The 15,917-nt window shown below is 36.9% G+C and overlaps 1 protein-coding gene and 1 long non-coding RNA gene across 2 annotated transcripts in view; one reads left to right on the top strand and one right to left on the bottom strand.

Annotated features, from left to right (window-relative positions):
* The first annotated feature begins 11 nt into the window (after nucleotides 1-11).
* SLC12A1 (solute carrier family 12 member 1) overlaps nucleotides 12-15,917 on the top strand; it is a 77,045-nt gene continuing 61,139 nt past the window's right edge. The window contains 4 exon segments of the mRNA XM_032481244.1: nucleotides 12-362; nucleotides 364-468; nucleotides 10,388-10,522; nucleotides 10,674-10,749. Coding sequence (XP_032337135.1) covers nucleotides 48-362; nucleotides 364-468; nucleotides 10,388-10,522; nucleotides 10,674-10,749 — 631 coding nt within the window. The 5' untranslated portion in view covers nucleotides 12-47.
* On the bottom strand, nucleotides 9,916-15,702 carry LOC116664120. Its single transcript, XR_004320470.1, has 2 exons — nucleotides 13,812-15,702; nucleotides 9,916-10,177 (listed from the first exon to the last, which is right to left on the bottom strand). It is a non-coding gene; the product is annotated as an uncharacterized LOC116664120 (long non-coding RNA).

Genomic DNA, 15,917 nt, shown 5'->3' with positions numbered 1-15,917 from the left:
AAAGTAGACAGCTTAGCCCCCACTAAAAAAAAAACCCATTTTGGAAGATGTCACTGAACAACTCTTCCAATGTATTTCTGGATTCCATGCCCAGTAATACCAATCGCTTTCAAGTTAATGTCATAAGTGAGAGCCACGAGAGCAGTGCGGCCGTGAATGACAACACCGATCCACCGCATTATGAGGAAACCTCTTTTGGGGATGAAGCCCAGAACAGATTCAGAATCAGCTTTCGGCCTGGGAATCAGCAGTGCTATGACAGTTTCCTCCAAAATGGAGAAACCGCTAAGACAGATGCCAGTTTTCATGCTTATGATTCTCACACAAACACGTACTACCTACAAACCTTTGGCCACAACACCAGTGGATGCTGTCCCCAAGATCGAGTATTACCGCAATACCGGCAGCATTAGTGGGCCCAAGGTCAACCGACCCAGCCTGCTGGAGATTCACGAGCAACTTGCAAAGGTAAGGTTAAGGGTGCAGGCAAGTGTCCTCCCTTACTCCTTCTGGTGATTTCCCGCTCCTTAAGAACACAGCAAATGTAAAAGTGTCCTGTGATGAAGTCTGTTCCAAACCGTCCATCTTACTTACACAACTGTCCCTTGTTCCCAATACACAAAATACACAAATGTATTTCACAAATGTTTTCTGACTGAGAACAAAGAACTGAAGAATTAATTCTGAAAGTTAGGCAATATGTGGTATCTTGTTTACAATTAGGGTCAATTCACACTTGGTTAAATATGTCAAACTAAATACTAAGATGGTTTCACCTTAGTATGAATGCTTCCACCACAGCTGTTAAAAAAAAAATCACTGATGCTTGCTGTAGTTACTAATACTGTGATACCAGCCTTTAGTGCACATGGGTATTTTTTATATTCTTTAAAGAGAGAGAAGAGATTTATAACATTCAGCATTTTATCCCTTCCTCTTCAAAACTTTGCCTGAGGCTCCTGAAGGCACTTAAGCATATAAAAGTAACTCAATTAAATTTAAATACAGAAGCAGCAGAAGTGGCTGAACTTTTCATTATTTAAGGAATATAGCAAGGGTTCCCAAGTCTGCTAGAAGCATGAGGCAGCACTTTTAGAGCAAATCATTTATAAGCTTAGTAGATTTCTTCTTCCGTAACTTGCTCTAAAATATGTTGATGCACTTTCTTTTCCTGCTTCTCTGGAATACAGTTTGGAATGAATAGTATTCTTTATGGAATAAAATTACTTGCTAAGAAGAATAATTAGTTGTCATATATCTAATGCAGTGTACCCTTGCCCAGGTTTTAAGGTAAGGGAAAAAAAAAGAAAAAGATTGGAACAACTCCTTTCATATTCATTCATTCAACAATTTTTTAATTAAACGATCACCTACTCTGGGGATTCTAGGAATACTGCTCTCATGAAAGACGCTAATAAAGGTGAAAGGCTCCCTTTACTTTCAGCTCATCCTTCTTTCCACAAGAAAACTCATCTCCCTATCCTCTTCCCCTTGGCTGCTCAGGGTCCCTGACCACTAGAGACTGAGCGACTTCCTGAGAAGGAGCCATGCCCTGCTCCCTTAGTCCTTCTCCCCACCAAACCTTACTTGTGCCATGGAATTTATCAGCAACACTGTGCTAAATGGCTGCTGTCTTTAGAGATATAAGGTTTAGATTTTATCTGGGATATTTGGTGCCTAAATCTAAAGAAATTAGGCATGTAGTGATTTCAGACAAAATGGGAGCCCCCAGGAAGATTTTTGAGAAGGGGGGCCAATTTAAAGCTCTTGAAGTCAGACTGAAGTGTCACTTTCCTTTTCTATGTGAGAGGAGAAAGAAAAGGGAGACAGTAAAGAGGGGAAAGAAAGGTGAGAGAAGAGGGCACAAAGAGTTTCCCAGATGTGGGAAGGGCAGAAAGAGAAATTTAGAGCATTATTAAAGAGATCTCAATTTATTCTGAAGAAGTAAAGCAAGCTGAAGCCCTCTTAACAAAAGACCTGAAATTGTATCCCACGAAAGAAAATAGAATTTTAACTCTATTAAAAAGGAAATGGTGTAAACTCACATTGTTCTTAGGACTGATATTCTAGAGAGAGAAAAGTAGCTGATTTATAATTTCTAAAGCTATGGCTTATATAAATCTTTATACGAGGGGAGAAAGCTCTGAAGACCCTGTTGTTAGAAAGCCATCTGAATGACCACTCAGGAGGAATGCAATGGCTGTATTTGACAGATTCAGTGGCTGTTTGGAATATCAGATTATTTTTGAAAAGATAAAGTGAAACTAAGGGCTTAACTTTGACTTACAGTATTTTTTTCCCTCGGATAAAAGGGAATGGCAAATTAAATACATTTAAAATTAGGTTTAGTCTCCACTTCATGAATAATCAGTCTGAACAAGGAATAGTTACTCTTTTTATGAATTTGACCTGCATTTTTCTAGGGTACTTCACTTTGATTAAATCCTGTAGAACTATCCACATAACTAAATTGGGGGCAGAATCCAAATATACCCATGGAACCTACACTGGGCACATTCCTACAGCCAGGGCCATTCCAGTGTCACTGGAGTTGTGAGCACTATTCCTCGTGCTCTACTTCTGTGCTCTCCTTCAGACATTAACAATCTGGGCCTTCTTCAGTTCGTCTCTTTCTTTCTTGCTAGTGAACTTGAGTCTGCTGTTCCCCCTGCTCTCCCCCCAACTCCCAAATAAAAGATGATGACCTGCAGTATAATGTAGCGATGATGCCATGTCCTTGTGGCCCTTGACAATTTTATGGTAGCTCCTCAAATCACAACTAGAAATGATCCAAAGAACAAACACTACATAATAACACCCAGACATGTCACTGATCTTACATGCATAAAATGATCAATAATAGTGCTTACTTAAATAATTTAAAAGTAGAAAATAATTAATACAGTGCAACTTAGGAGATATTTTTTGTGCCCCTGATTATCATGCTTTAAAAGCCATAAAGGAATGGTACATTCATACTAAACAGCAGAACATATTTAGTCAGAAATCAGTTGGATTTTGTGCAAATCCTGGTTATAACTCCCAAGTCGAAGAAAAATTACATGACAAGCTTGTCCTAATAGGTAAAATAAAAAACATATTTGAAAGATATTATTTTAAGTCTCTACCTTAAGTGAAACACGAGAAGTGATAGATATCGACAGAATTTGTAATCCCAATGATTTGAGATCATAGTAAGGAAATCCTTTTCGTTTTCTATGTAGTAAAGAGCTAAATGCCTACACTGGTGGCCGTGAATTACGGATTTCTGAAAACTCTAGTTAAAAGCAAGAAAAAAATGACTCCATTCCCTTACTTGCTCTGCAGTTCTGTATAAGCTATATAACTTCGATTGCTCTTGCAGGATACTTGTGGATATTAGAGTTTAAATGCATAAAGTCTAGTACATTGCCTATACTTGGGTAGAAACTCAGTAAATGATTGTTGATGATGATGATAATTTTTATTTAAACTTTTATATAAAAAGTAAAATGCACACTGAAAAAATATTTAACAAGTACTAAAAATATATATACTGAAATGGCTCTTACCTAAAGTAAATCTTCAGTTACTCTCTCCGAGGAAATCATTACTGACAGTTTGTTATAAATTCTTCTAGAAATTTCCTATGCTTTACAAACATATATGTATATTCCTATCTGTCTAACTTTCTGTCTGTATTCTTTTTTCAAACAAGTATTGGGACATATTTTATAATGTTGCCCTGCACTCTGCTGTTTTCATTAAACAATACACATTATAGATCTTTCTGTATCAAACATGCACAATGATTATTAGACATCTGGCAAAGAGTAGTCTAGTACTTCTATTTTGTAAAAATAATTCTTTTAGTATCCAGCCTAATTCTTGTGCCCATCTTTTCATACACAATTCCTAACTACAGGGCTAATCAAAATGGAATTCCCTTTTAGCCTTACTAACCACCATTGTTGTTAGCATTTCTGAACAATACAATTGCAATACAATACAATACAATACAAAGGACTGAGGAAAATATATAGCCTTTCTATTTAAGTTAATGCTCTGATGTCATTGAAATAAACTGTCTATGAAAAGTATAAAATACTATAAAAATTAAGATGTAAATATTATTATTTTTAACAAAGCCAGCTCTATAGAAACTAAAACAAAAACAATGCATGACTTCATATTTGGGTCTTTAGGCTGTTAACAACTAAGAATAATTTGTAAGTAAAAGCATTAAGGGTGACCCAGGGTAACAATACAAAATTTTTATTGAGAATTTTTTTGCATGTCAGACATGGTGCTCAAACTTGACAAATTTTCATTTATTTCTATGACAACCCTTCAAGGCAGGTACTATTATTATTGCTATTTTATAGATGGGGAAAGTTTTATAAAACACTATGCATCTTTAAGAAGAGAAAATAAAGACTAAAAGAAGTCCATAAACTTCCAAGGTCAAGAAGCCAAGGTCACATGGCTAATAAGTTGAACCCACATCTGCCTGACTCCAGAGTTCTAGCTCTTTATCAGTATTTCCCATCTTCAGCCTACTCTCCACAGCACTTGGCCTCAGCTCATTCGACGGCTATAGAAAATGGTGGAACTCAGGCACAAATTAGAGATCTCAACTCAGTCATGATGGGCTAGCAAGAGATTCCAATTCCTTCCTGGTTTCGGGGACTGTGCCAGGAGATCATGTTGCTTCTGCTACAGAATTAATTGTAGGTGTCAGTCATTTTCATTGTCATTATCAAAAGCATTTATTAGCCATTTATTTATAAGAACTATTGTATAAAATAAGTTAAAGGGATTTGACTTCTGCTTTCTGGAATTTTATAAGTCAAATGCCATTGTTATGGATAAAAATAAGGGACATGGAGTCAAGTTAACAAACGTTAAACCACATAAATCAATGTATAAATGCTTATCTTCTGTAAAAGGACAAACAAAAATCTGCAAATGCTTTCTCTAGAAAGTAATCTTTTCTAAAGTGTTTCAAAGTTCAAATTTGGAACTTTAGCATTCAAATTGGGGATATCTAAAATTATAAATAATCACTAACCTAACAACAGCCAGATAAAATAGACCTTAAAACTAAGGCAATAAGTGCTTTGAATGCCAGTGGTGACCAGAAGCCACCCCTAAAATATTTATTGGAATGAAACTCTGCAACTAAAGATTCATTTTAATACTTGTTAGAGTTTCTTAGTACCCAAGGCCAGTTCCCCTGGGAGCTTGCACTATTAAAATAATCTGTGGAAACAAAATTTAAAAATGATTAATTTCCCATTATAAGTAGTTCAGTGATAGGTAGTGAGTAGAATGGGAGTTCCCTTAAAGGTACACTTGGAAAATGTTACAAAACTTTTAATTTTATTATACATAGCTACCTTTTGGCCTAAGCTACCAAAAATACAAGTGAATTTGTGTGTGAGATATCTGTTTTCAGATATAGTAAAAATACTGTGATTATAAAGTGTGACCATTGGTGGCGTGGTATATAGGAACTTTTAAACAAGAAAAAATCCCTTTCATTTTTCTTACTTAAAATGGTCCCCTTTATCACAAAGGGATAGAAACGTATAAACACAATAATATTGATCAATGAGATACAGAAAAAATGATTAGAATCATGTATTTTTCATTCTTAAATGAACCTTAGGAATTACCTGGTCCTTACTGGGATTCGCTTTAAAATTATCTAGTGGCAGGGGTGTGAGAATAATATTGGCTATATGCTGGTAACTGTTGAAGCTGCGTGATGGGTACATGAGATACACTATTCTCCCTACTATCGCATGGGTTTAAATATTTCAATAATGAAAGAAACTTTAAAACAATGGGGAGGGAATCATCAGGCCTAAATATTGATGGAACTATTCCTCATTGACGGCCTAAGATTTCCACCATCCTGAGATTAAAGGTTGAAAACTTGAAAACATGTATAGTAGCAAATACTATCCTGTTAGAACTTAAAGAATAAACATATGGATTTTTTTTTCTTTGATGATAGCTAGAAAGGCATTTGTCATTTTTCTGGGGTCTGAAAAATTACATATTTTATATTCAATAAAATCACTTAATCTTTCATCATCTATAATAAATCCACTAGGAATTCACTTAAATTGCATGTGATTGAAGATTTACTAGTTTATTAACATTGGAGGGGAGAAGGTCTTTTATCAAATGGACTTTCTTTTTCTTTGTCTCCTTCTTTCTTTCTTTTTCCTTCTTTCTTTCTACATACTTTATTTTACCTTCTCTGAATAATTTATGCACAGGTAAAACTCTTGGTAAATAAATAATCATTCCCTAAAGCTATGCAATTTAAAATGCATTTATGAAAGGTTGTGGGTCATCATTTATGGTAATGGAGTGTGAACAAACAAATTAAATCAAAGTATGAAGGAAAAAACTGGTTTCAGGCAGCAATCATAAAACTTTAAGTCTTTGAAACTTTGGTCCCTAGAACATGTACCAGTCAGGAGTCTGCCAGCCACTGGTTACAGCTCACAACCATGAAGTCCCCACAAACCCTCCACCTGAAGTCTTTGATGATAAGTTAACTTTATAATTGCTATTTGGGCTTACAAGGAAGGTATTTATTAAAGAGTGGAACCAAGTTTTGCTTTATCATGTTAGAAGAGGAAGATGGCAAGCACTGAAAAATTATTTTGCCTTAGAGTAAACTACTTCAAAGTAAGATTTTCAGAAAGTCCATTGGTTTTTTCCTCATTGGCAGTATCCAGGAAAGGTTAAGCGACTTGCTGGAGGACAAGCTCTGAATTAATTGCACAGCCAAAAGTAGATTCCAAGTCTCCTAGTTTACACGGTGCAGTGATTTTTCCACTCCCACATGAAAGCAAGCAATAGAAATGAATTCTGGACTTACAAATTTACTATCAGACCTTTATAGTCAATGGAAGAAATATACATTAGAGGGGTTTTTCCCCTCTATGTTATAAATATATTTAAAACTTTGAAACTGTGGCAGGTTGAACATACTTACCTAAGAGAGAGTTGAAGATCTTACAGTGACTCTATTTTTGAATACTTTACAAAATTATTGCCTTACCAATTTCTATATATAATGATCTCCCTGACATGCCCTCAATGAATATTATTTTTGCTTCACATTGTGATGTCCTAGTGATAAACTGAAGAACTGTTAAACTGTGACCAGAAGGGCATCCATCAGACAGAAATGTTCATTTACAGGAAAATTTTAAATATCCTATTCACCCTATTGTCTACTTTGTAAGATTTTTAAAAAATAGTCATTGATATACTCATTAATCCAGATCTAAGGGTCACAGTTACCATCAGAGTTCATCTAAGAGGAGAGCAATTTCCTGGACCAAATCCTCAAGCTCAGGTTTAATCAGAAAACATGGGTTTTATTCCCAAGATTGCCTTTAAAAAGCAAGTGACTACAATTCTGTTTCATAGGCTCCCCAATTAACCCAGAAAAAGGAAATTGCCTTCTCCCTGACTGAGTAGTCGCTGATGATCTGGCCATGGGATCATGATTAACTAAAATACTGACAATTTAAAGAGTTTTTCTCAAATCACGTCCAATAAATGAATCTCCTAACCAAGTAATCTCTTCAACATTCATGAACATTTTAACACATTCCTCAATTCCTTGCTCTTATTGATTTCTCCACTTATGCAAAATGAAAGTTACGTTTGACCCATACAGCTGCCTTATGAGTACAGAATCTTTTCAGAGAAAAATAGAATTTTTAATTGACTGGAGAACAAACTCGAATGTTTCTCACCCATCTGTAACTGACTGTATTGTACAAACATGTGGTATCCAACATGATAGCCCTAGCCACATGTGGCTATTAGCACTTGACATGTGGATAGTATAGCAGGGAGGGTATAACTCAATGGTAGAGCTCATGCTTGGCGTGTAGAAGGTCCTGGGTTCAACCCCCAGTACCACCATTAAAAATTTTTTTAAATCTCTCTTTAAAAAAAGAAATGTGGCTAGTACAAATTGAGATGTGCTGTCAGTATAAAATACACGCTGGATTTCAAAGACATAGTATAAAATAAAAGAACGAAAAATGTCTCAATAATTTTATATTGACTATGTGTTGAAAAGATATTTTACACAGATCTATAAAGTAAAGGATCTAATTAAAAGTCTGTAAAAGGATATAATTAAAAGTCCTTCCTGCAATTCATTAGCCACTACTGCTAATGAATATTTACATTGCAAATATTAGAAATATAATATTCTATAAAATTTAAGTATATTTTTAAATGTAAGGATCTATATCTGAACCCAAGTTATTTCACTAATTTCTTTTTACTTTTTTCAGTGTAACTACTGGAAATTTTTGAATTACATGCGTGATTTGCACTTGTGCTGGTAGAGATCACCAGTCTCTGTCCAGCTAGTTCAGCCTCAGTACCTATGGACTTTGTTTATCCGTATCTTACACTGATACGAATGTATGATGGCAGCTTTCAATTATCTGTGCAAATAGGGCCTGAGGACGTTTAAGATTAAGATATTTCTCCGGTAATTCAAAACTAAATTTTAACTATTCATTTCAGTTGCCTTGGCCATTCGTTTTTTTTTCATAAGGCTGTCAGAAAATAAGATGATCTGGCTTGGGATTCATTCCTTTTCTATCCCTTGTTTAATGTGGCCTGCATAGAGGAAACAATGAGAAATGGAATACCCAAGAGAGAAGGAAGAGAAAACAAATAGGAGGCCAGAATGGATGAGAACCTTGGTCATCTGCTTTTAAGTGATAGAGATCAGGTGGCCTTCAAGTCCACTTTGTGGATTCCATACTGTTTGCTGGCATTGAGAAGTAACCCACACCACCATCTTCCTCCAATGCAGTTATCACACAAGAACTCTTACCACACAGTATTATATTGGTTATCTAAGTGCCACACTAGTATCATGAAAAAAGTCTTTTGGAAGAATAAAATTAGGAGAAATCCTTACTTGGAGGACTTGCTGGAAAAAGGAAACAAGAAGTCAAAGTCACTTGGAGTAAATTGCTCGGAGCAGGGTCATCTTACAGTGGGTATGCTAACGGTACACCAAAGCCCAAAGAAGCAAGGACCCTTGAGCGTGGCAGGAGCAAGGACTGCAATTGTCCCCAAATAAAATCCTTATAATAAATACTGAATATTTACGTCATGCCTATCTCATTTTAGAAGGGAAGAAAATGCCTTTGTCCAAGACCTCTTTGCTAGTGATGCCAGAACACATCATCCTAGGTGTAAACCAACTTAGACCACTTAAGCAAGATAAAGTTGTTCTTTTAACAAATGATAATCAAGTGCTGAATCTAAGACTCCCCCACAGGTTTCAAAATCCTTACTAGAGAAGATTGCTTTGGGGGAGCTCAGTGGGGTATAATCTAACCATTAGTGAGTGAGTCAAGTAGGTGCTAGATAGGCTAAATCAAGTGGGTGCATCTGAAATTACTCAGTCAAACTTAAAAGAAAAACTAGAGAGTTGTTCTTAACTTGAGAGCAACATAGGGATTTCCTTCCCCGTTAAATTCAGGGACTATCTTACTGACAGGAGGAAGATCTTTTTCAAAAGTAGGTCACACAGGGGAAAAAAAAAAACTAAACAAAGGTTTTGACCTTTTTTCATAGTACTTACTTCTTATTTCTACTCAGCTTATCTTTCTAGTAGTCAGTGGGGAGAATTCTTACCTCCTGAGCAATACTGCGACACAGCCAGCAATTCTCAGGCAAAGGCATGTCAAATCTGAAAGAAACTTCCCCTCCATACAGTGCATTTACAGCTTTTAAGACTACTTTAAGCCTTTTTTCTTATTTTAAAGAAAACACTTCTATGTATTCTTTTATTGAACCTTCTTAAAGATACTCTGACATGAGTAAAGAAGTTTTATTATCATTATTTTAGACAGTAAAATGAAGCCCAGGGAGGTTAATGGAAAGAAAGGCAAACACTGACTTAGTGAGGAAGGTTAACTTTCTGGCCCTCTTACCTTGCCTTCTGAAAAGACCGTCATTCACTCTTGATAAGCATCTTCCCTACCTTGGGTCCCTTCTTCTCTCTTTTGATCTTTTGCTGTTCGCAGTTTATCCAGATCCAATCATTTTCCCCTCAAGTAATAGTCTCACCAGTAGAAGAACTGCCCAGCTTCCTGGACCGTCGTCCTCGCAGTCTTAGTTGTACCTAAAATCACCCACAAAACGAACACATCAGCTCCTGGGGCAAAAAAAAAAAAAAAAAAAAAAAATCTTATTAAAATGACTAGACTGTTTCCTTTTTTTTCTTTTTTCTTTTGTCACGAGTTTTATGGCAACTGTTTCAATTTGCCTTTGGAACTTTTATGAAACCGTGTGTTGACCAAATACCATGTTTTTGCTATCTATAAAAATGCAGAATGTAGCAGTGGCTCCAGGTTCAGCTGACTTGGTTGCTAACGGTGATGGGATCCCTGGAGATGAACAAGCTGAAAACAAGGAAGAAGATGATCAAGCCGGTGGTGTGAAGTTTGGATGGGTGAAAGGTGTGCTGGTGAGAAAGCTCCTATGTTTACAAATGAAAACTGTTCAATGTCCTAGTGGACTAAGTGTTAACAAGGCCCGAACAGCGGAGTTTCAGAGATGGCTGGGTTTTGCCCCATGGTCCCCTCTCACATCCCTTTCCGTGCTCCTTCAACCCACAGGTGAGATGCATGCTGAATATTTGGGGTGTCATGCTCTTCATCCGCCTCTCCTGGATTGTTGGAGAAGCTGGAATCGGTAAGCAATTTTTCCCTTCTACATCGTTTTTGATGTAAATTAAAAACCCAATAAGCAACTTGTTTTCACTATCAATGCTGAATGTGAGATGAAGGTCACAGAATTAATCTGCACTTGGGCTCTTTTACTTTGCCTCTTTGACAATGTTTGTCAGAGAGGAAAGGTGAAGCATTAATTCCCGGGAGACTGGAATTTTCCAGCTTGCCAACCAGATGAATGCTCAAGGAAATATTTCTATCTTTTCATAGAATTTTAGGTGTGCAGGTATACAGAGATACATTCATTATAAATAATAGTATTCATATTTTGGGACATATTGACATTTATCAGAGTATCCCCTTTATGATTATTGGCAAAACTTCACTAAACAAAAATAACTTGTGGGAAAACTGGTAAAAATGTGACCTGACTAATAAAAATGCTGAATTGTTGAACATTTTCCAAAGAAAATAATTGTGTTACTCTCAGGTACAGGCAGTAAGAAAACAAAGGTTAATAATGTATTGCCAGATAGAAGCTTAAAAAGATAGATAAAATGACTAAGATAATGTATATAACGATTGCTAATTTTTCCAAGTGGAAAATAATGATGTTGAAATTATTTTTATTATAATACCTGATTGATTTGATAATAATAATTTGGTTTAAAGATTATATTCCATTTAGAGTATTATTTCCTGTGGCAAAAATTTTTAATTGAGAGTATAGGAGTAAAATTTATATGAAAATTTATTTGAATTTTATCAAAGTTTTTGACTTAATATAATAAAAATTCATGATGTTCTATTGTATATATGGAAAATATATTATATATGGAAAATACATTATAATATGATAAAAATTAATTATGTTCTACTCTACATATGGAAAATACGTTCTACTTTATATGTGGAAAATATACATGGAAATTAATGATGCTCTACTCTATATGTGGAAAATATTCACCTTGAGGAGCACACCTATAAATCATTAGTATCTGGCTGAGGGTCTAGCTCAGTGGTCAAGTGTGTGCTTAGCATGCACGAAGTCCTGGGTTCAATCCCCAGTACCTCCATTAAAAATAAATAAACCTAATTCCCCCCCAAAAACAACAAAAAAAAAACCAGCAACAATAGAAACAAATTTTAAAAATAGCTAATCAAAGAGCTATTAAAAAAAATCATTAGTATCAAGAACATAGAAGTTTAGACCTGCTTTCAGATTCTACTCCAAAATGTGTCTCAATTCACATTTTATTAAAAGGTACTTACTTGGTCATTATTTATTGCCTTAGCTCCTCAGAACACATTCAGAATCACCAGAAGCCTAACACAAAAAACAAAGAGCTGGAACCATTTCCCATAGTTTTTCCATGTTGCATGTTTGGCAACTGCTGGGTTCCTGACAAAGGGCTGCTTGCTGGCTTTATGATGCATAGCAAATGAACACTTACAGCCTCAGGGTCTACAATAAGTATATGCTGCTCCATGGAAAATCTGCTTCTTAATATTGCCAAGTTGTTGCTCCAGGGTTTCATGCAAAATTAGTTTTTTAAGGGCAGTTTAGTAACTTATTGAGATCATCAGGAAACATTACTTTGTTTGGAGGTGTGAGTGCAGCCCAGGGCAAGAGTAATTCTTTTTAATGCAACTTATTTAAAATCCATATGTTTGGGCAATAATCTGAACTTTAATCAGATCTTACATTACTCTTCACAGTCAACCCAGTTGCATGTTTACTGCAAAATTACAGAATATGAAGAATCCTATCTCCTGCTCAACTGTTTATTACACTTCCAGACATCAGCATAGTTTTAATAAGGACCTTTTATTTAAGTAGTCAAATCCAACTTTAGAAGAGGGTAGGGTTCTACCTAAATGGGTGTCCAGTGGGTTTTCCTTCAAATGGAAGTGTTTTACTTTTTTAATCTGAGAAAATAGACTTTAGTGAGTAGTAGAAACTTATTATCTATCACCCTTACTCAGTTTTACTGGCCTTGCTAGGAACATAAAGCTAAATGAGTTGATTAAATCTGTGTCTGGGGCCCATTCAGGTTCCCTTTATTGGGAAAGAAAATAAGCAAATACAAGCAGTTCCTTCTTGCTTTGGGGGCAGTTGGAGGAAGAAACCTGAATACGCTTTCAAGCCAGACCCTGGGAACAAAGCCAGAAGGAAGCTGGAGCCAGAAGTAATGGTAGCTACAGCCCTAGGGTAACCGTTCAGAGGTTACGAGTTTTGGCTGCCTTGTCCCCCAAAGCATATGGTAGAATGAGCTGATAATGCCTTCTAGTTGTTCTCTGTCTCGAAGGCCTTGGCTGGAGCATGATGGTATCCAATAAACTTAACCATCAGACAAGGAAGAAGGGTGTGAAAAGCAGGTGTGACCTGAAGCAAGTCATTTCTATTCTGTGCATTTCACTTTCTCATCTGAAAATTAGGGAGATGGATTAATTGTTTCTCAATAAACGCTTTGAAGATAAAGCTAAAGAACCTTGCGGAACAGGCAAACACAAATTGAGACCGGCTAAGGGTAGCTCAATAATCTTCGGACAGTGAGGTGCATACTAATTACCTGGGAAGTTAGTTACAAAACTGTAGAACCCTGGGATTCACTTCGAAAGATCCAAACTCAGTAGGTCTGGGCACATTTAATCAGCTCCCGAGGCATTCCCTGAAGCAGGTGGTTCAGGGCCCCAGTTTGAGAAAACTATAAACTGAATGTCTTCTACGCTGCCTTTTTACCCTGGGGTTTGATGTCTGATTGTGAGAGAGAAGCAAATCCCTTGCTGTTTAAATGTATACAGGATTGTTTCAGGATTTTGTATGGTTTATAGAAATACATACAATGCAAAAGGATAAATTAAGAATTGTTGGGGAAAGAAAGGCAAAAGAAATACAAGGGTAGGGAAATAATAAAAAAGTAGGTTTAAGGTCATGAAGTACAAACTAGATGGTTTTATACAGTTGTTGGAGTGAGCTAAATATTTGACATTAAACTTCCTCAAAGTCAAGAGGTCAAGAGTTAAAACAATGTGCACTAAGTAAATAAAATGAAAAGAAGCCAGCTTTAGTGGCACACAGACCTGAACCACATAGTGATGCTCACAGGTGGTGCTCACAGGATCCCTGCAAAAGATAAGAAGAATTTAGTGTAACTATTTCTTACAACACTAAACTTTTAAGAGCCTGTAGGGGCCAAACAAATATAGCCCACGTTTGTATCTCATGCCCACGGTTAGCCTCTTCCTACTGTACTTTAACCTGTAAAATAGTCTAAAAAATTCTGGTAGAGCCAAGGTATAACCGGCAGCATCGAAAGAACCAACGTCCCATACCTCGTTCCCATTTCTGTCCTTAACCTCCCTCCACTGCCCCTTCGTCTAGGGCTTGGCCAGAGAGATCATGGCCTCTCTGGAACTGCCCTTCTCATCATCCTTGGAACAAGAGAACCTACCACCAGCAACCAAACAGGCCTAGGCAAGAGCATTCTGGCTGGAGCCAGGGTGATTTCAGCGCCTGGGACCCTAAAAATTCTCCCTGAGTTTGATGTTGGCCTCCACTGAGGAGGGTATTAAAGGGGAGGAAAAATTGTTTTCCCTCCACTCATCTTAGGCTCATGGGCTAGGGCCCTGTGAATTAGACTGACGACATACAGATTAACAAGAGAAAAACAATCAGAAGTTTATTAACACATGCGTCATGCATACACATGGGAATCCTCTGCGATGAGTAATTCAAAGGGGGTGGGCTTATATAAGCTTCTTAACAAAAGAACAATGCATTTTTAGAAAAGTGACAAGACAAAGGAAAAGGGCTGAGTTTCTAGAGTGGCACATCGTGGGATGGCAAATATACGGGGGGAAAATGGAAGATAAGGGCTGGTTAGTAAAGTCTATTTGGATTTCTCTGGTATCATCTCCAGTCTCCATCCGATAACTGCCCCCAGTATAGAGGAAAGAGGAGGCACCTTTATAAATTTATGTCTTGCTTTTAGGCAAATAAGGGAGGTATCTCCTCCTTTTCAGTTGTCTTTAGCTCAAAATAATCCTTATGCAAATCTGGGGACAGCGTACTCTGCTACTCTTCAGTGTCCCCTGGCTGTGTATTTCCTGAACCTGAAAGCAGCCTTGCCTTCCTCTGAATTCTGGTCTACTTTCTCTCTCTCTTAATAAATGATTCTGCACTGTAAGATCCTTGAGGGCAGCTTTTATCATTGTTACTTTTCCTTGTATTTCTCGTACCACCTAACACAGCTGGATATACAGTCGACTTTTAATAAACAATAGCTGTTATGACTATTGTAGATATGAGCAAAAAGCAGTGGCAGTGATTATGTCCTGCGTTCGATGACCAATGCTGCTTTACACACACTCTGTCTTTACAGGTGGCCACTGCTCTCTCTACACAGAGCCGTTTTACACATGCATTCTTTATAATTTCATTGGCATTTTTGGCTCAGAAAATAAGTAACTTGCCAGAGCTCACAGAGCCAATAAGTGAATATAGCTTGATTTGATTCTTTCCACTTTACTCATCTGCCAGAGGAACAATTGTCTATACTGTACGTAATTTTCCACTCCTACACAATCAAATGTACATAAAAAGATAGTTCCCTGGAAGGATGAACATTTACTCTCTAGTAACAGTAACACCTTGAAATTGTAGAGAGCAATTATTATGTTTGTGGCTGTCTAGGACTTCATAAAAAAAATGGGGTTCACATTAAATTTTGACTAGTCGTAGCTGTTCGGTTTTGTGCAACTTTGCACTGCACATCTTAGCTCTTGAGTTTCCTGGATCTGTGCTGCTACAGTCAGAAATCTTCAAAGCTGAGCATGTACCCTGTGGTGATTTCCAGACCAACTTGTTAAACTCAAATGCGTTCCTCTGGTAACTACGCTTGACTTGCTGGCTCTTATGTAAACGATCTAATGGATTGTTCGACCATTTAATTGCCTTTATTTTTCCTCTCTCAACTGAGGTCTTGGTGTGATTATCATCGGCTTAGCCGTGACAGTGACTGGTATCACTGGTTTATCCACCTCTGCTATTGCCACAAATGGATATGTCAGAGGAGGTAATTAAACTTGGGACCCGCACGATCATTTGTAAGGTAAAGGCAGCACAGGCCCAAATAGTTCACCACTGACCTTTCTGGAGTGTTTTCAAAGGTAACCCAAGTTGGTTCT

This window comes from Camelus ferus, chromosome 6 (genome assembly GCF_009834535.1).
Source record: "Camelus ferus isolate YT-003-E chromosome 6, BCGSAC_Cfer_1.0, whole genome shotgun sequence".
NCBI lineage: Eukaryota > Metazoa > Chordata > Mammalia > Artiodactyla > Camelidae > Camelus > Camelus ferus.
This window is presented reverse-complemented; position numbering and strand designations above follow the sequence as displayed.